The sequence below is a fragment of the Dendrobates tinctorius genome, unplaced genomic scaffold (genome assembly GCF_039654945.1).
Source record: "Dendrobates tinctorius isolate UK_male_01 unplaced genomic scaffold, ASM3965494v1 ptg000008l, whole genome shotgun sequence".
Lineage (NCBI taxonomy): Eukaryota > Metazoa > Chordata > Amphibia > Anura > Dendrobatidae > Dendrobates > Dendrobates tinctorius.
In genome coordinates, this window is record NW_027361676.1 from 47,912,527 (window position 1) to 47,932,528 (window position 20,002).

General features: G+C 41.9%; 1 protein-coding gene across 1 annotated transcript in view; it reads left to right on the top strand.

The window, feature by feature from the left end:
• The window catches only part of GALNTL6 (polypeptide N-acetylgalactosaminyltransferase like 6), a 3,047,192-nt gene that overhangs the window by 2,851,198 nt on the left and 175,992 nt on the right, over positions 1–20,002 (top strand). Inside the window, exon 10 of the mRNA XM_073577390.1 lies at positions 12,238–12,354. Within this exon, the coding sequence (XP_073433491.1) occupies positions 12,238–12,354 (117 nt within the window). The remainder of the gene's footprint in view (positions 1–12,237; positions 12,355–20,002) is intronic.

The following is a 20,002-nucleotide window of genomic DNA, read 5'->3' on the forward strand; positions in this document are numbered from 1 at the left end:
AATGAGGGACAATTTTGTACAATACTTTATGTCACCTCAAGGAAGAATAGACTGGCAGGATGACAGAGTTTGTTAAATTTCTGCCCTTAACCAAAGTCATGTACCTTCTGTACCAACAGCATACCTTTGCCAACCAAAGTTGTCTATCTTGTTGTGGTTTATCAATTTTTATACCCAATAATTTTTACCTTTTCTATAACCAGTATTTTACCTTTGGTTTAAACAGATTTAGCTGCAGAAATAAATGACAGACACCAATTGTAATACAAAAATTTAACTTTTATTGAAACTTTTTTTTTTAATAAAATTTTTGTAAATTGCAATAGAAAATTTTTTAATAAAGCTTTAAACACACAAACTTGTTTTTTTATTTTCAACACACAATCATAAATTAGTGTAGTGTGTTGTGGAAATACTGCTGGAGGGGCTGCGGGACACTTCGACACTGGGAGTGTGGAGAGAGGACTGGGATGGTGGTGGGGAAGGAACAGTTAGAGGTGAAGGGGTAGAAAAAGCAAGAGAATGGGTGGACATGTTGGAGGCAGAGCAGGTGGTGTGTGGTGGAGTGGAGGGTTGAGCAGGGGCTGGAGTAGCAGATGATGTGGTTGAGAAGTGGTAGAGGGAAGGAGTTTGGTACGGAGTAGGAGTTTGGTACGGGGCAGGTTGCTGGAAGTGGGGAGGTTGCTGGTACTGGGGAGGTTGCTGGTATGGAATAGGAGGGGGAGGAGGGACAGTAGCTGGAGGAGGTGCAGGTGGAGGAACTACTGGGGTGGGAGGTGGAGGTTGGGAGGTAACCTGCAGTAGAGCAGCGTGGCACGAATGCATTACATGCATCTGCTGGCTAGGAGAGAGCATTTCCATGCGCTCCACAACAGACCTGAAAAACGTGTGGTTTGGCGAACTTCTTGCTTCTGAATGCATGGTTTGCAGAAGTGTCTTCAACTCCAGAATGGCGGAGTTGATCACCTGAAAGCCTGCGGATATTTGCTCTGACAAGACTTTAAGACAGTTCTGGAAAGATGCATTCAGATGCATGAACTCTGGAGCATAGGTCTTTTCCTGACCCCTCTGCCACTGCCGCCCAGTACCCGCAGGTGTACTAGAGGTGGCAGCGGCAGAAGGGTGGGGTAAAGGGAAAGCAATCTCCTCACCAGTGGATTCATGTAATGTAGGGGGCCACGATTCTCCAGCGCTGGTGGATGGGAGAGATGGATCGAATGTGAGGGAAGGCTGGAAAGGTGCAGATGGGCCGGGGAGGTCGAAGTGTCCCTCGTTGGCGGTCTCCTCAGGGATCGCCCCAGAAGGGTACAACCGTGCAGGCTCCCGAGTGCTGGTCACCGTGCTGTGGAATAAAGAGAAGAAAATCCAATTAATATAGTGACATGGCATGGCCCTGGCTGAAAAAAAAATTAGACATGTAACATTTTTTTTTTACATGGGGTGTGTAATATTTACCTTCTGGTGACCATTGTTTCCCGGAGGAACGACAGGGCTCGTGCGTACTTGTACTTGCTCCTGTGTCCTCCAGATCCACTCGGGGCCCGCATCTCTTTGTTGAACTCCTTCTTGAAACAATCCCTCACAGACTGCCACCGCTTCACAATTCTCTCCCCTGAAATGAGAAAGCACAAAGTGGTTAGTATACAACATCAGTGTTTCCCAAACTCCAGTCCTCATGCCCCCCACGGGTGATGTTTTCAGGATTTCCATAGTGTTGTTCAAAAGGAAATCCTGAAAACATCACCCATGGGGACCACGAGGACTGGAGTTTGGGAAACACTGCTTTACATCCAGCAACAGGAACTGTATATACTTACGCTGTTGAATCTGGGCCCAAGCATCGAGGTCCTCCCAGCGGTCCACGAGGAGCGAACAGATTTCCTCCCAGAGTCAACGGGTCACAATAAGATCAGCATGGCGGCGGTCCCCCATATTCCACAGTGGCTCCCTTTCTCTGACCAGATCGATGAGGAGGTCCACGTCAATCCCCCCTCCTCACCGTCAGAGTCAGGAGCAGGCTGTGAAGCCTGTTAAAGAAAAAGAGAAAAAAATGAATTAGCCTCCACACTACTAGGAAAAGTTTAGAAAAAGGGAAAAAAAACAAAAAAATGTATACTTACACGATGGTGACCGCCGCGTCGCTCACGCCGCCGACCCTGGGAGGCACTGCGATGACCTCTTGGCCGAGCACCAGATTCGGAAGACTAGAAAAAAAAAGTTATGTGCTTGGATGTAGGCATATGTGTTGTTTGCTGTGTGATGTGTGCACTAAATTGTTTTCTATGTGTTGTGTGTAGTGTGATGTTGTGTTTCTGTGATTGATGCAGGAAACTTACCAATTGTGAGCCCACTCCTTGTATCTGTCCACCCATTCATTCTTCTTCTGGGACATCCTCTTCAGCTTGTGATTCCTGTTTTGAAATAAAAGCCAATGAATAGACATATATTCCAGAGATGATGGATTGAGGAAATAAAAAATTACCGTTAAACGCTGACAATGCGAGGGAGGGCTCCCAGAAGAAGAAGATGTGGTGTCCTGCTGCTGGCCAGACTCCGTTCCTGTTGCTGCTGGTGCTGCTGCTTCTATAGGGCGGCTTCTGCTGGGGAATAAAGAGAAACAAAGGGCCAATGAATATATTGATATTCCATGGCCCTGGCTGAAAGACAAAAAATTGGTTAAATTTTTGAGGAATGGGGGATGTGATGATTACCGTCTGTCGTCTGCTGGTGGACTCCCCTCTGCCTGTTCAGCACGGTCCCTTGACTCCATTTGGGGTGGTGCTGGTGGTGCGGTACTCTCCTGCCTTCTCCTGTGGCTGGCTCCTCTCTTGGCTGGCATATTGGCTGTGGCTGAGGGTCCCACTGTCATGGTTTTATATATGTTTGCTGTGGGCAGGGCTACTGAGCATGCTCAGACCCAAAAAAACGGATCCGGTCACCGGATCCAGCTTTGGCCGGATCTGGCGCTTCCGTCTTTTTCGCCACAAACAAAAAACGTTACAGTTGCCGTTTTTTCCAGACGCCGGATTGAGACATATTGCCGGATCTGGTAAAAACCTGATGAACCGCATGTCCATCCGGCGCAATCCGGTGCTAATACAAGTCAATGGGGGAAAAAACGGATCCGGCATTGCATTTTGCCGGATCCGGTTTTGCTAAAAATAGTCAGAACTTGCCTGACGGCGAAAAACGGATGTGTGAAAGAGGCCTTAGGTGCCATGGTCGCCATTGTTACAAGTATGTCTAAATTTGTAAAATTACAATATATATACACATACTGTATATGTACTGTTCAGTAGTGATAAAAGTACTTTTTCGATTAAAGATAATGTCATATGTGTGATTTGTTGCAAAAATGATTACTAATTTATTTTTTCAAATAATTCTTGTCACATTACCTATCACCTTTATTTATAATTATTGCAATATTATGATGATATTAACACAATTTTAAATTATATCAAATATGAACCTGTACATATGTATTTAAAAAAATAGCATTAGTCACTAGTTTTACAGGAATAGTTGACAATTTTCTCATTTTCTTTCATTTTGTATATGTGTCCATTTTATCTGTAGATTTCTTTTGCATCTTTTGTACTCTCTATTTGTTTGGATACCATACCATGGTGAAGTTTGATAATTAGCTTTTAATAGCAGCATATTTTTGTGGCAGAAAAGAAAAGATTGTGCATTTACTGTTTGTCATGATGCAACAGATTTAAATGACAAGTAAAAATAACATCTCCATAAACACTTTCATAACACACCGTGGCTGAAATAACATCTACCCTGAATACACAATGCGTGCTCACAAAAGAACATGCTGTGCTTTGTAGCATTGATAATAATTAAACTGTTCCATGCATCTGTGTTGCTCATGCAATAATTGAAGTGTGTTCACATCTTACAGGGCTGAATTCACAGCTTGTGTGTTATTTGCCAAGTCATTCCTCCATTCCTAAGAAAACATCCATTTATCTTATGTTTGTCATATGTTAAAGCTTAACTTTTCTAACACACGATCTGCCCTTCTTTTTTTTTGTCTCTGCATAAAATGAAACACTTCACATATCCGTTACACCACTGTAGTGTCCTTATGAATTCTCTGGTGCTGAAGAAGTACAGTAAGAGCACAACAGGAGCTCATTGCCTCAGAAAGACAGCATTAAGCACTCTAGACATGAAGTATAATGGGTTGTATGTTCTTTTCAGATTCAAAGACTGTGATATTATGTATGAAATATATTTTAACTTGCTTTCCTGGCATAAGGCATTTATATGTTGAAAAAATGAAAAATGCATTTTTAAATGGTATTATAAAATATTTCACCTTATTTTTTTCTGTATTCTGTCATTCACATATAGCAATCGGTAGCACAGTATTTGAAGATAATGGCTACAATTGCATGCTCATTTACATAATTCAATGGCGTATATAGAGGGACAAACTGATTTACTATAGTTTAAAATGTTATTGCCTATAAAACAGTTACAAAAAGAGCAACTAGAAACCACCAAACAAAATTAATGAAATACCAAACTGTTAACGGAAAAATGTTAAGAACAATTGGTCGGATAACTCAAAGCGGAGACAAGGAAAGAAGGGACAAAATGGCCAGCAAATGCAAAATTATACTGTGATTATGTTCATTTTGGAATATTACACATATCACAGTCAAGTAAATATTGTGTTAGGGCTTAAACACCCCCCAGTATGTAGTAGCGACGTGCTCTGTTGCTACATAAATCCACGGTACTGCATAACACAGATGCCATACCCTGCTGACTGTCACAGGGCACAGCTGAGTCAGCGCTAGTGTACGGTCACAAGACTGCCCCAAGGACAAGGGATAAGAGCCTTCCTAGATCCACTAGGCGCACAGCATCGCACCTGCGAACTCCACTAATAGACGCTGGCTACTGTGGAGTGCAGACCAAGTACACAGTGGGGAATAGGCAAAGCCCTGACTCTGCCTCCTACCTGCACTATCAGCCTAGGCACTACCTGGCAAGGCTGATCAACACATGTATACCAAGGGTAGGGGTTTCATAATGAGTCAGTCACCAAAGACATTCATACGTGCATACAACACTCACTCCACATTGTCTATACTAGCTCACGACAGTGCGGCCGTGCGATCCTTTTATAACTGCAGCCTTTAGGGACATTGCTGATGCCCGAATCTGAGCTGCTTGAGGACCTGAGCACGTGACCTCTGACCACGAATGAGCGGTCGTCTCATTGGCATGCTCAGATGGAGAAAAGCAGGGCTTAATCCCAGGAATGTCTGCTCACCACTGACTAATGCTGGATGCTATAGGTGAACCTGGAGCAGCAGCAGCAACCAGACGCATAGCATTGCACTGAGCAAGATGCTGGGACTGATGTTTCTGCTGAGCAGGAACCTCTGTGGCTGCAGAAGAATGTGAGACCATAGAGGACATGGCTTAAGATTCCCCCTGTGTAGTGGTGGGAACATGATGCACAATATATTGTCATAGTACAACATTTAATTCAACAGACCTGATCCCAGGCGAGTAAATAACAGAATTTATTTACAGTGACATGTAAAAGTTTGGGCACCCCTGGTCAAACTGACTGTTACTATGAATAGTAAATCAACTTGAAGATGAATTGGTTTCAAAAACGCCTAAAGATGACACATTTACCCCTACTTTTACATGTCACTGTAAAGTGCAGTGCTTGCCCATTTATCATGTAGTTTTTGATAATTGATAAGACCAGATCCATATTTCTCTTAAAGCTTTTTCAAGGAGAGATAATGATATAATATAGTTTATTAAGTTAGTCTCTTTTGCAATTTGATTCTTTAACAATAATACTAGGCATCGAGGCTGTTTTCAATGGGACTTTAAAAAAGATGTAGACCCTGATTCTCCAAAGCGTTTTCATCCAGATTTGTAACTTATGTCAAGACTGTTACTCCAGTAAGTAACATTTTGATGCGGCACAGAGAGGTGTATACTAGTGATAAAATGCACCTCATTTATTAAGAGTTCATGTGCTTCGTAATGAATTAGGTACATCATATTCTTGCACGCCCATCATTAACATTGGCCTGCACAATGCAAGTATTGGTGAATAGATCCCTTAATCTATACCATTTTTAAGCAGAATAACTACTGATTATTAAGAACTTCTTTTTTTGTCAAGCCTTTTCAGACCAGATTATTTAAAGGAGAAGTCAATTTGTGCAATCATTTTGTTTCAGTGTTCTAAAAATATGTTGATTCCTTATTCTTCAACCAGAGCTGTAACTAACTGTTCTACTGTCTGAGGCAAAAATTGGTACAGTGACCCCCTTAATTTCCTAAAAAAAAAAAAGAGTCAAGTTGGTAAGACAAAAGTATGTACTGTAGAAGTTCTATGTAACGCTTTGTTGGTCAAGAAAGTTAACCCAAGTTTGGAAATTATCCCCTGTCCTTTCCTCTATTCAATTTCATGATCACTGCAGGTTATGTCACTGGGGCCTCAAAAGACCTACAATAGCAGGGCTCTTCATGGGGCGATGATCAAACCTAAGCATCTCTGCTCCATTCATTCTATGATTAAGTGCAGAAGACCAGCTTAAAGTTGCACTAGGCTACCATCTAATTAAGAATGAATGGAGCACCGCATATTGAACTATTGCTCCATTTACTGAGGGCACTTTAGAGCCATTATACTTGGGATCACTGAGAGTCCTAACGGTGGGGCCCCCAGCAATCATGAAGTGGTTCCTTATCACGGGAATGGAGGATAATGTCTAAAACTGATGCAACCCTTTTAAGTTTACCACGTGCACTATGAGTCTGTAGCATGTACACCTTGATGCACACTTGCCATCCACTATCTTAAAAGAATTATTTTTTAAAAGCAAATAAAATATAATGAGAGTTTACCAGCGCAAATAGGCTTCAGACGCACAGACACATGTAGCATGTGGAATTTTACCACAAATATGTGCATTTCTCAAATTAATATCAATGTCGGCAAAGCAGCAATTTTATCTGAAAAAAATCTATAGATATTAATAATTTTAAAATTGCACTGAATAGATGGAATACTACATGTTGTGAGCACAGTTTGTAGATGCATTATGGCCAGAGATCAACCACTAGGTGTGTCTGTATACCCTAAATCTGCCATATATTTTACCATTAAAGTAAATACAGCATTAATAATTTGCATAATGCAATGTCAATAAAATATTTAAAATACCAAAAAAATCATATGGTGCATTATGTGAGAGTGTTCCACCAATATCTAAGGTATAAATAAATCGCAAGTTCAGACAGCCATATATTTTTGATCAAAGTTATGTCCATGTACTCAACAGACAGCAAACTGACCAATAAAAACCTATGTACCTATGCACACATGCAATTTTTGCATGGTCTAATGGTCCGTGTGGAAAGATCACAACATGCACTAATCTGTTTTTTTTCAATGGACCAGACTAATGCGTGTAAATATCAAGCTGCTTCTGTATTTTTCCACAATGCAGATGAACACATGCAGCTGCACATGGCGCCATTTGAGCCTACAATTTGCAGATATGATTGTCACATTTTTTACACAGCTGTATGACAGCGGTTTGTGATAGTAATAATTTTATTAAAATACGGACTGACACAACAGAAATAATCTAAAATCATTTAAGCTGAAGATGAGAACCTGCTTAAATAATTTATAGGAAGAGAAGCAAGAATGTATGTATGGAGGACATGGGTATAGATAGCAGGAGACCTCAGGCAGCAGCTACGGATATACTGAAACGCATGATCTGGTCTCATGGTAGGTGCAGAATTTGATCAAGAATGGCAGCTCTGCAAAATTGCTGTCACCTAGGGCAAACTACAGGCCACCCCTTGAGGCAAGATGCTCATCTCACCTCATGGCAGATGCATATTGGCAGCATCCCACTACTAATAGCTGTAATCTGGGTCATTTTTCAGTTAGTGTTTTGTTTACCGTTGCAGTGTTAAATGATACCAATTGAAATGACTACGTTATTCCCTCTAGCAGCTAAAAATTGCAGGTTATAATTTTTTTTTGTAACCCAGGCACCCCATTTAAAAGCTTACATTAAATGGTGGGAGCTGATATTTATTACTAAGCAACAATGGATGTGCTTGTTTGCTCTTCTCCAACTTGGAGACTCAATTAAAGTTTCCTAAATGATGAAATGAGAAAATGTCTAGTGCTCAGTCCTTACAGATTATTTCAGTTTTCAGTTTGTAAGAAATACATTATACATTTCTGGTATACCTAATCCACCTAGCCTTTAAAAAGACCGTTATTAGAAAATGTATTTGACAGTATGTTCAGAATACCATGGTATGTAACTATTTTGCATGAGGTACACGAATACATGAAACTGGCTATTCTATTTGATGTAAAAGGATTAATGGTCTCCAAAAGTGGCCATGAAGATGTAGTATTGTCATGTTTTGTGGCTTGTGGCCTCAGTCGCTAGGTAGCAGCCTGGATTTATTTAGGCCGATCCTTAGCAATAAGCATAGCTGAGCAATTATTCATTAGGAATCAGAATGACTCAAGTTCTTGTAAGGTTTTTCTTTTAATTGATTATACTCTGAATGATGTTCAGTTGGAAAAACACTACTCTTGCTAAGCTCTCCACAAGACTGTAGGCCTTAGTCCTATTCAATCTAGGAATATCTGTGTGTATAAGGACAAGCATGCTCCATGATCCTTCAAAGTGATGAATAGAAGTGCTGGGCACACAGTGTGGGTACCAGCCGACTTACAGCTAATTGACTTTCTTGATCAATCTAGCTATAGATATATACAGAAATATATTTCCCCTATATGATTTATACAGAAATATGGATAATTGATATACAAAACTTACTTGTTAAAGGAGATGCTAGAAGTCAAATGGGCATCAATATCTAATGATATCCAAAAGGAGAGATGGGCAGAGAATATTAAAGGGCACTCAATTTGTGCAGGATAAATTTACTGTAAATCAAATTAATCTGTAAAATCCTCACAATTTGGCAATTTAGAATCTTGGCAAGATCGATCATTTGTTTGCCTAGTCCCTTCAAAGTGATTGAGTAGAACTTAAATATTAATGACCTCTTCTTATGTTACCGATTAGATCAATGGGGTCAAACACCCAGCACCCCACCAATCAGCTGATCAAATCTACAGCACCTTAGAAATGCTCCAAATGTATGATCTTGTGTGGCTCTAAGGGTACTGTCACACTTAGCGATGCACCAGTGATCCCGACCAACGATATGATGCTGTCAGGATCGCTGGTGCATCGCTAAGTGGTCGCTAGTGAGCTGCCACACAGGCAGATCTCACCAGCGACATCACTGGGGTCAGGGGTCGCTACTTACCTGTCACACTAGGCGATCCTGCGTCCTCCCGCCCGCGTCCACGCTCGTCGCTCGTCTCTCCACAGGAAGCGCCGCAGGAAGCTGACGACGAGAAACAGTCCAGGACGTTCTCGCGCGATAAGCAGCGGGGGAGCCGGTCGTAGGTAAGTATCAGACACAATGATATCGCTATAACATCACAAGTTATAGCGATATTGCTAGAGATATTGCTTAGTGTGACAGGCCCTTAAAGATCCAACTTCAGTGGGAATTGCAAACAGATAATCGTAAGGTTTTCAGGTTTCAGATGCACATTGAGCAAATAGTAATGACTTATCTTCATCAGTACATAAGTCCTGGACAATCACTTTAACCTTAACATAATTGGTATGGCACCATATTGACTTTTTGTTCTAATGAGAATTGTTCAAATTAGAAAGCATCTCCAGCTATTGTGTCTAGTGTACGTCTAACTGTCCAATCTTAACCCCTTCGTACCCGAGCCCGTTTTTGCCTTCGTGACCGGGCCAATTTTTTCAATTCTGACCAGTGTCACTTTATGAGGTCATAACTCTAGAACGCTTCAACGGATCCTACTAATTCTGACATTGTTTTCTCATGACATATTGTACTTCATGATGGTGGTAAAACTTTTTAGATATGATCTGCGCTTATTTGTTAAAAAAAAATCAAAATTTGGCGAAAATTTTGCAATTTTCAAACTCTTAATTTTTATGCCCTTAAATCAGAGAGTGATATCGCACAAAATAGTTAATAAATAACATTTCCCACATGTCTACTTTACATCTACACAATTTTGGAAACATTTTTTTTTATTTTTTGGAAGTTATAAGGGTTAAAAGTTGACCAGCGATTTCTCATTTTTACAACAAAATTTGCAACACCATTTTTTTTTAGGGACCACCTCACATTTGAAGTGAGTTTGGGGGGTCAATATGACAGAAAATACCCAAAAGTGACACCATTCTAAAAACTGCACCTCTCAATGTACTCAAAACCACATTCAAGAAGTTTATTAACCCTTCAGGTGCTTCACATGAATGAATGGAATATGGAAGGAAAAAATAAACATTTAACTTTTTTTCCACAAACATTTTACTTCAAAACCAATTTTTTTATTTTCACAAGTGTAAAAAGAAAATGAACCACAAAATTTTTTGTGCAATTTCTCCCGAATACGCCAATACCCCGTATGTGGGGCTAAACCACAGTTTGAGCACACGGCAGAGCTCAGAACGGAAGGAGTGCCATTTGACTATTTCAATGCAGAATAGGCTGGAATTGAGATCGGATGCCATGTCGCATTTGGAGAGCCCCTGATGTACCTAAACAGTGGAAACCCCCCACAAGTGACCCCATTTTGGAAATTAGACCCCCCCAAGGGACTTATCTAGATGTGTAGTGAGCACTTTGAACCCCCAAGTGTTTCACTAAAGTTTATAATGTAGAGCCGTGAAAATAAAAAAAAATCATTTTTTTTCCACAAAAATGATCTTTTAGCCTCCAATTTTTATTTTCCTAAGGGTAACAGGAGAAATTGGACCCCAAAAGTTGTTGTCCAATTTGTCCTGAGTACGTTGGTACCCTATATGTGGGAGAAAACTACTGTTTGGGCACACGGTGGGGCTCGGAAGGGAAGTAGTGACGTTTTAGAATGCAGACTTTGATGGAATGGTCTGCGGGTGTTATGTCGCGTTTGCAGAGCCCCTGATGTACCTAAACAGTGGAAATCCCCCACATGTGACCCCATTTTGGAAACTAGACCCCCCAAGGAACTTATCTAGATGTGTGGTGAGCACTTTGAACTCCCAAGTGTTTCAGTAAAGTTTATAATGTAGAGGCGTGAAAATAAAAAAATCATTTTTTTTCCACAAAAATGATCTTTTAGTCCCCAATTTTTATTTTCACAAGGGTAACAGAAGAAATTGGACCCTAAGAGTTGTTGTGCAATTTGTCCTGAGTACGCTGGTACCCCATATGTGGGAGAAAACTACTGTTTGGGCACACTGTGGGGCTCGGAAGTGAAGTAGTGATGTTCTGAAATGCAGACTTTGATGGAATGGTCTGCGGGCGTCATATTGCATTTACAGAGCCCCTGATGTACCTAAACAGTGGAAACCCCCAATTCTAATTCCAACCCTAACCCCAACACACCCCTAACCCTAATCTCAGCCCTAACCATAACCCTAACCACAAACCTAACACCAACACACCCATAACCTTAATCCCAGCCCTAGCCCTAACCTGTGTACCTGCTTTTTTTATTTTTGTGACAAGATCACTGCCCTGCGATCTGACTCATAGTAACACCACTTCTCCTCTGATCTCACACTGACAGATGATCAGAGGTGAAGCAGCGTTACTATGTGACAAGATCGCTGCCTGGCACAGCTGTGCCAGGCAGCGATCAGCTGTGCCAGGCAGCGATCTAGTCACACAGTAACGCTGCTTCACCTCTGATCATCTGTCAGTGTTAGATCAGAGGAGAAGCCGCGTTACAATGAGTGAGATCGCCAGGAAGCAAGCAGCTTTCCCAGCGATCGCTCCCATTGGCTGCTGTGACGCTGACGTCATCAGGACCTGAACCAATCAGGTCTCGATGACCTCGGGGGTCCCAGCATGCATTGTGCACCGGGATCCCCGTGTTGTAAGGTATGTGGGGGTCCCGGGGGGGGGCACAAAACCGCCGATAGTAGATAAACGTCGGTGCTGCACAAAGCCCAGCAAGAGCCAACGTTTATCTACTGTGGGCGGTCGGGAAGAGGTTAAATAACTGAAGGCAACTCTAATAGAGGTATTAGATATGTTTCCTTTCTTAATTTATATATATTATATTATTCTTTTTGTGTTCATTAACAGATGAGAAATGTGGCGTCCAATCTTTGTATTGACAGCAAACATGGAGCAACAGGCACAGAACTGAGAGTTGATACTTGTGTCAAGGATGGCTCTGAAAGGACTTGGTCACATGAACAGGTAATGTACAATATGAATCTGAAAAGGTACAAGTTCAATCTGGTAAATTAAGTCCAATTTTTTAAATAAGTATTAATAGTATTTCAATACAGAATGCAATTAGGATGACTTTTCACAAATTTCAGAATATAAATATCAGCGGCCATAGACAATGCAAAACCTGTATGCAATTCTGGTAATGTTTAGCACTCTGTACACACTGATCAGGAAGTTAGAGATAACAATATCCCATCCTCTTCCTTCTCTTTGAGGAGTCTGACTGTGTCTAAAGGCCCCTTCACACATAGCGACGCACCAGCGATAACGATCCGACCTGGCAAAGATCGCTGGTACGTCATTACATGATCGCTAGATAGGTTTCAAACAGTCCAATCTCATCAACGACGCAAGACAGATCAGCGATCTGCATAACGACCTCGCTGGTCGTTGAGTACCTTTCACACAACTTAATTGTACCCGATTCAGACATGTATCGCTGAGCTCTGCGTCGCTAACGACGTCGCTCGTCGTTTTTAAGCTTCAAACACAGCGATGAGTGCTGGCCAGCGGGACGCCAACGATGGAAAAATGGACCTGCTCATTCTAGCTCGATCAGCGATAGCCAGCGGGGGGTCCGGTCGCCGCTACATTTCACACTTAGCGAGATCGTTAGCGATATCGCTGTTGCAGCACAATATCGGTGACGCTCGAGCGATATCGCTAGCGATCTCGCTATATGTGAAACCCCCTTTACAGCCGGTTTCCTGCTCGTGCAATTGCACAATCTCCTGCAACTGCTTACTCTGCCATGATGTTCAAAAGCATAATTGCAAAGTTATATGTTTACCGATCAGACATTTAAGTCTATAGGCTCGTCACAAGCTGTGAATAATGACAGCTTCCCTTTAAGAAATTGAAAAAAGGGTTTGTAAACTTCTGTATCTGATTGTATTTTCTTTTGAAATCAGTGAATTCAGACTTTCCAGAACACTCAACTAGATGTTGTCCTTTATGAATTTCTGATCTTCCTTCAGCTACTCTCACAGTAGCACAGTATTATGGATATCAGCAAGGAGAAAGAAGAAGTTTTATGTCACAGTTCAGTGCCAAGCACAACAGTCTTCAGGGAGGCAGAAGATCGCGTTAATTGTACTTATTCAGAGTATAGATAAGGAGAAGAGCAATCATATCAGCGTCAGAAAGTTCTCTCTTTATCCATATACTAGCTGAAGAGCCCGGCGTTGCCTGGGCATAGTAACCAACTGTGGTTAGTTATAACAAATTATAATGATTATATTGCACATCATATATTCAACACTACAGATTTGCAACACAAATTAACTAAACGATTACCCAAGTATTGATAGCATTTTATTTTCAACTCATTCAAGAGCCTTTTGATAAACATGTGTATCTGTGTATCTAACCCTACCCTGTGTGATAATGTCTGCTGAGCTGTGTACCTAATCCTCTCCTGTGTGATACTTTCTGCGGAGCTGTGTATCTAATCCTATCATGTGTTACTGACTGTTCAGCCATGTATCTAATCCTATCCTGTGTGATACTGACTGCTGAGCCGTGTATTTAATCCTATCCTGTGTGATACTGACTGCTGAGCCATGTATCTAATACCATCCTGTGTGATACTGACTGCTGAGCCATGTATCTAATACTATCCTGTGTGATACTGACTGCTGAGCCATGTATCTAATACTATCCTGTGTGATACTGACTGCTGAGCTATGTATCTAATCCTATCCTGTGTGATACTGGGCTCCCCCTGCAGTCTGTGTCAGAGGGTGGTCTGTGTTGGCACAGTAATAAATTGTGTTATTTCCAGCTTTACAGAAGGACAATAACACCATACAAATGATAAGAATAATAGGCAAAATTGTTTGGTGAGTTGGAACGTGCAGGGTTAAAATTTTGCCTCACAACATAGCCTATGACGCTCTTGGGGTTCAGACGTGTGACTGTGCAAAATTTTTATATGTAAAAACTCAGGAGGGCACTACTGAATAAGATATGCGGATCAACCAGCAGTCAGTATAAACACAAACTGAGAAAATGCTACTGACCAAAATGCAGGGATCACTGCAAAATTTCAAATTTTATTGGTAACAAAAAGACAACATCCATGTAACATTTAAAAAGTCATACAATGACATGAAACGATCACAAAGGCTTATAATAAAGCCCAAAGAGCTCCCTCCAGTAAGTGGACATACATAAAAAAGGGAGAAGAGAAACCAGCTTTGCCAAGGTCAGAACGCATACCGTAAAGTGCATATGCACATAACATCTAACTGTATTCAAAATGAGATATTTAGCAAAAAAAATTGATCAATTCAATTGAGCCACCCCGCCGCGCCAAGGCAATCTCATATGGGGGGTCCTACTCTACGTTTTTAATAAACACTGTGCCATTACGGCCTCCTAGATACATTAAAAGCAAGACCACTTTAAGTGCAATCCGTACCTGAGCATTTCTGGATCGCTCCCATGATGCCAGAAAAAGCAAGTGCGGATGAAGGCCAACCAGGTCTGAATGCAGACATGTCAGGTTTAGCCGCCACACATTGCCTGACCAGCAAGCATGGATGAAGGGCAATGCAGGTTCAGATACAGGTTGCACAGCAGCCTAGATCCATCACAGTGAATACAGAAAAAAATGGCGAACACAACCCAGCGCGCACGGCAACAGTGGTGGTCAGCCACATACCAATATACAAAAAAAAAGGAGAAGAGAAGCCAGCGTTGCCAAGGTCAGAACGCATACCATAAAGGGCATATGCACATAACATCTAACTGTATTCAAAATGAGATATTTAGCAAAAAAATTGAATATTAAAAACGTAGAGTAGGACCCCCCACATGAGATTGCCTTGGCGCGGCGGGGTGGCTCAGTTGAATTGATCAATTTTTTTGCTAAATATCTCATTTTGAATACAGTTAGATGTTATGTGCAAATGCACTTTATGTTATGCGTTCAGACCTTGGCAACGCTGGCTTCTCTTTTCTTTTTTTGTACATTGGTATGTGGCTGACCACCACTGTTGCCGTGCGTGCTGGGTTGTGTTCGCCATTTTTTCTGTGTTCACTGTGATGGATCTAGGCTGCTGTGCACACATACACAGCAGCCCCACCCTGCCCCAAGCTTTATTTAATTGTGCACCTGTATCTGAACCTGCATTGCCCTTCATCCATGCTTGCTGGTCAGGCAATGTGTGGAGGCTAAACCTGACACGTCTGCATTCAGACCTGGTTGGCCTTCATCCGCACTTGCCTTTTCTGGCATCATGGGAGCGATCCAGAAATGCTCAGGTACGGATTGCATTTAAAGTGGTCTTGCTTTTAATGTATCTAGGAGGCCGTAATGGCACAGTGTTTATTAAAAACGTAGAGTAGGACCCCCCACATGAGATTGCCTTGGCGCGGTGGGTTGGCTCAATTGAATTGATCAATTTTTTTGCTAAATATCATTTTGAATACAGTTAGATGTTATGTGCAAATGCACTTTATGTTATGCGTTCAGACCTTGGCAACGCTGGCTTCTCTTTTCTTTTTTTATACATAAAAAAAGGCTCTAGAATATATCACATACAATAGCATACCTGCAATGAAGAAATGTTCAGAGATGTAGTACTAAACATAATGATCCATTGAATAATCCATCCAAACAGACTATGGTACAATAATGAATGCAAGTAATAACAAATGTAAGCAACTGAGCCATGAGAATAAACACCATAGGGTACTGAGCATAGATGAAAAGTATAGCAATCATGGTGTAGCCAAGAGGCTAAAATGAAAAGATTAAATCCTGCCTGCATAATCCCTATATAATGCCACTTACAAAGGGAGCGCTTGTGGAGTGCCCTACGCATGCCACACACCAAAAGGTGGCTTCATCAGGGGGCTAGAGAGACAGTCTGTTACACTTGTTTAAATATGCTAAACAATCAGTACATATGTGCGGCAGCTGCAGCGACGTACCCAATTAGCTGCAATGGAGGCCTGGATACACATGCACACCAGAGGAAAGAGAATAATCCATGACTCACAGGTTATTTCCGGGTTTGGAGCAGTGTGACGAAACACTACACACTGCACCAATGCAAACAAAGTAACGGAATACAAAAAGGTTGTGTGACGTAATGAATGCCAAATGCGCAAGCGCGGTAGGCGCAAGATAAGATAAGCGCGGTTCCACTGTGTGCCATGTCATTTAGCATATAAGCGGGCATACCTAGACATATAAGTGAGTAAAGTGCATCAAAGGGAGACATATGCTATAATAAATCCCCATATGTAGGCGCCGTGGCAATGATTATCACTGTCTCAACAAATGGAAATTTCACAAAGTGTGAAAATGAGCGCAACTAATACAGACTATGTACCCATAGCCAAGTAAAGATATACAATGCTCCCAGCCCGCGGACACGCAGCCCTTACAGAGTATATGGCTATATGCAATGTCAGATCGCACTATGCTAAACGCACCAACTGAACACAGTATAATACTGGTAACGGAATTAGGTCAAATTTAGTGTTGCAAACACAAAGGGAACAAACAATATACCATTTTAAATCCACTGATTGAATAAGATAGTATTGAAACAGGCCAGAAAAATCAAGCCTGTGCAGACAAAAAAAAACAAACCAAAACTAATCAGATAGTATATACTGATTTCCGGGTTAGGCCAAAAAAGTTGTGTAACACAGTAAATACCAAATGCGCAAGCGCGGTCTCAGTAATAAATGACACATGGGTGCAGAAAAAAAAAAAAAAAGAACGATTCTACTATATAACCTGTCATTTAGCATGTGTGCAGGCATACCTATAAATGAATAGAGGGCATCAAAGGGAGACATATGATATATTAGATCCCCATATGTAAGCTCCGCGGCACTAATTATCACAGTCTCAACAAGTAGATATTATAAAACATGCAAAATGAGCGCAACTGATACAAAACTGTGTACCATATCAATAAATACTATATAGATGCAAGCGCGCATGGCTCATAGCGAAATAGAGATATAAAATGATATCAGCCCGCAGAAACGCAATCACACTATGCAAACGCGCCCACTGAACACAGTGGAATACTGATGCCAGAATTGGTTAAATTTGGTATTGAAGACGCAGAAGGAACATGTAATGTACCAAAAAAAAAAAAAAAACAATTAAAATTAAAAAAAAAAAAAAAAAAAATTGCAGGTATGCTATTGTATGTGATATATTCTACAGCCTTTTTTATGTATGTCCACTTACTGGAGGGAGCTCTTAGGGCTTTATTATAAGCCTTTGTGATAGTTTCATGTCATTGTATGACTTTTTAAATGTTTTTACATGGATGCTGTGCAAAATTTTTGGCTGTAGCTGCGACGGTGCAGATGCCAATCCCGGACATACACACATACATACATACATACACTTTTTCGCCATTATGTACCTTGGGGCAAAATTGTTTGGTGAATTGGAACGCATGGGGTTAAAATTTCACCTCACAACATAGCCTATGACGCTCTCGGGGTCCAGATGTGTGACTGTGCAAAATTTTGTGGCTGTAGATGCCAATCCCGGACATACACACATACATACAAAGATACACACACATTGTGCTTTATATATTAGATTTATGTTAATACAAAGTGAAAAATTGAATTGTAATTAGAGATGAGCAAATCTTTCAATGTTCGGTTGAGATTACGATCATCAAATTTGCTTTGAATATTCACCGAACATAGTCGAAAGCCGTTCAAGTCAATGGGAGGCAAAAACAAACGCATGCGCAACACTTTCTAGGTCATCTGGTCTGAACCTAAATCCCCTCCTCTTGCCTCTAGCAGCTAAAACTCCAAAAACCTAAGATGGGTCATAACTCCTTAATGGATGGTTCTAAGAAGCCACTGCTATGCGTTGAGATCAAACACAGCTTTGCTACTTGGCTCCTACTAGCCATTCTACATACTTCCATCATGGAGTTTTAGAGAAGATCGAGATCCTGGAAGGCGTTCGGACCATTACAGAGATCTCAAAACTGTAACCGGTATGTGGCTAGGATGTACGATAATTCCATATTCTCCTTATGAAATCCTATCTGACCAAAGCAGTTACACCTCATGGACTCCATATTGCAAGCATAGTCTTGCATACTGGGACTCACACCTTTTGACCTACCTGGTAGGTCCTCATACACGCATTGCTTCTGGTTGGACAGGGCTCATGTCATATTATCATCCACCAGCTGTGCCAAGGCCTGCATCTTGTCACGGAAGCACACGACATACAGTATAAAGAGAAAAATCAGACAAACTGAACATTTGGAAGTGGTCTCTTAATTTTGGCCAGAGCTTTACTCAATGACTGACACTCCAGGGATGGCTAAGTCTCCTTCCTAGACCTCTTTCACCAGAGCCAGGAGCCCCTGGGGCACTTTGCCAGTGCAGGAGCTCAAAGGGGATTAACGCCATTGAGGCCTGTGGAACCTCACGGTAGGCAAATAACAGATGTAGGAGGTACTGCTCCCATTTGCACCCGTGGGAGTCCGCCAACATCTTAAGCATCTTCTTCAGGGTGTAATTGAAAAGTTTGCACAGGCCATTGGTCTGTGGGTGGTACAGGCTGGTCCCCAGATTTTGCACCCTTATCTGCTTACAAATGGACTGTATCTGTTTACAGAGGGACTTCATCAGTTTCAACATGAACTTTTTCCCCCAAATAGTGAGCATTTCCACTTTGTCAGCCTGAATGTATGACAAAGATACCCTTCTGGATACCGGGTGTCAGTCTACTACCGTCAGTACAAAACATTTCCCAGAGTTGCTGGGAGTGGCAATCAGGTCAGCCAAATCCCCTGCCACCCTCCTGAAAGGCTCTTCAATAATGGGCAGAGTTACCAGTGGAACTTTTGGACGCTGCCCCTCCTTCCCCAAACTTTGACAGATGTCGCACGAACGGCAGTAGGCAACCATATCGGCCCACATCTTTGGACAGTAGAAATGCTGGACTAACCTGGTCTTAGTGATCTCTAGATGTCTGGCTAATGGAATCTCATGTGAAATCCCCAACAACTCTACCCTGAATGGATAGCTTACAACTAAATGTCATTCTCTAGGCCCCACCTCTGGTAAATCCTGCTGAACCGTCATCCGGTACAGCCTTCCTTGGTCCCAGACAGCTTGCTCGAGGTCCGAGTCTGAGAGAGGCTGTGTCATCTGTTCTTTGAGAGCTTTCAGGCTGTTATCAGTTTTCAATGCCGCCTGAAACCCCTGACTGGACGTGGAAGGAATAGTCGAGACTGCAATGGCTTCTGTCAATTCCCCAGGACCTGTCTTCTGGCTTCTGTCTGACCCAGCAGGCACTTGGTCAGAAGGCAGGGAGACTGTCAGACCACCAATGGGCCACTGGGACCCCAGCTCTACCATAACACCACAGCTGATGCAACCCCAGGTAGTGCCCACTTCTCCTCTGTTTCTGACCAAGTCGCCGGTCAAGATTGGCTAACCTGGCCCTTTGACATCCTGGTTGTGGAGGAACCCTGCAATGAGGACTTACCTTGGATACCTACCTCCTCACACTCAATTGCATGCTCCCTCTCCACAGCTGTATGTCCCCTGTTTGTCCCCTCCGTGACAACCTAACAGGGCAACTGATTCCAGC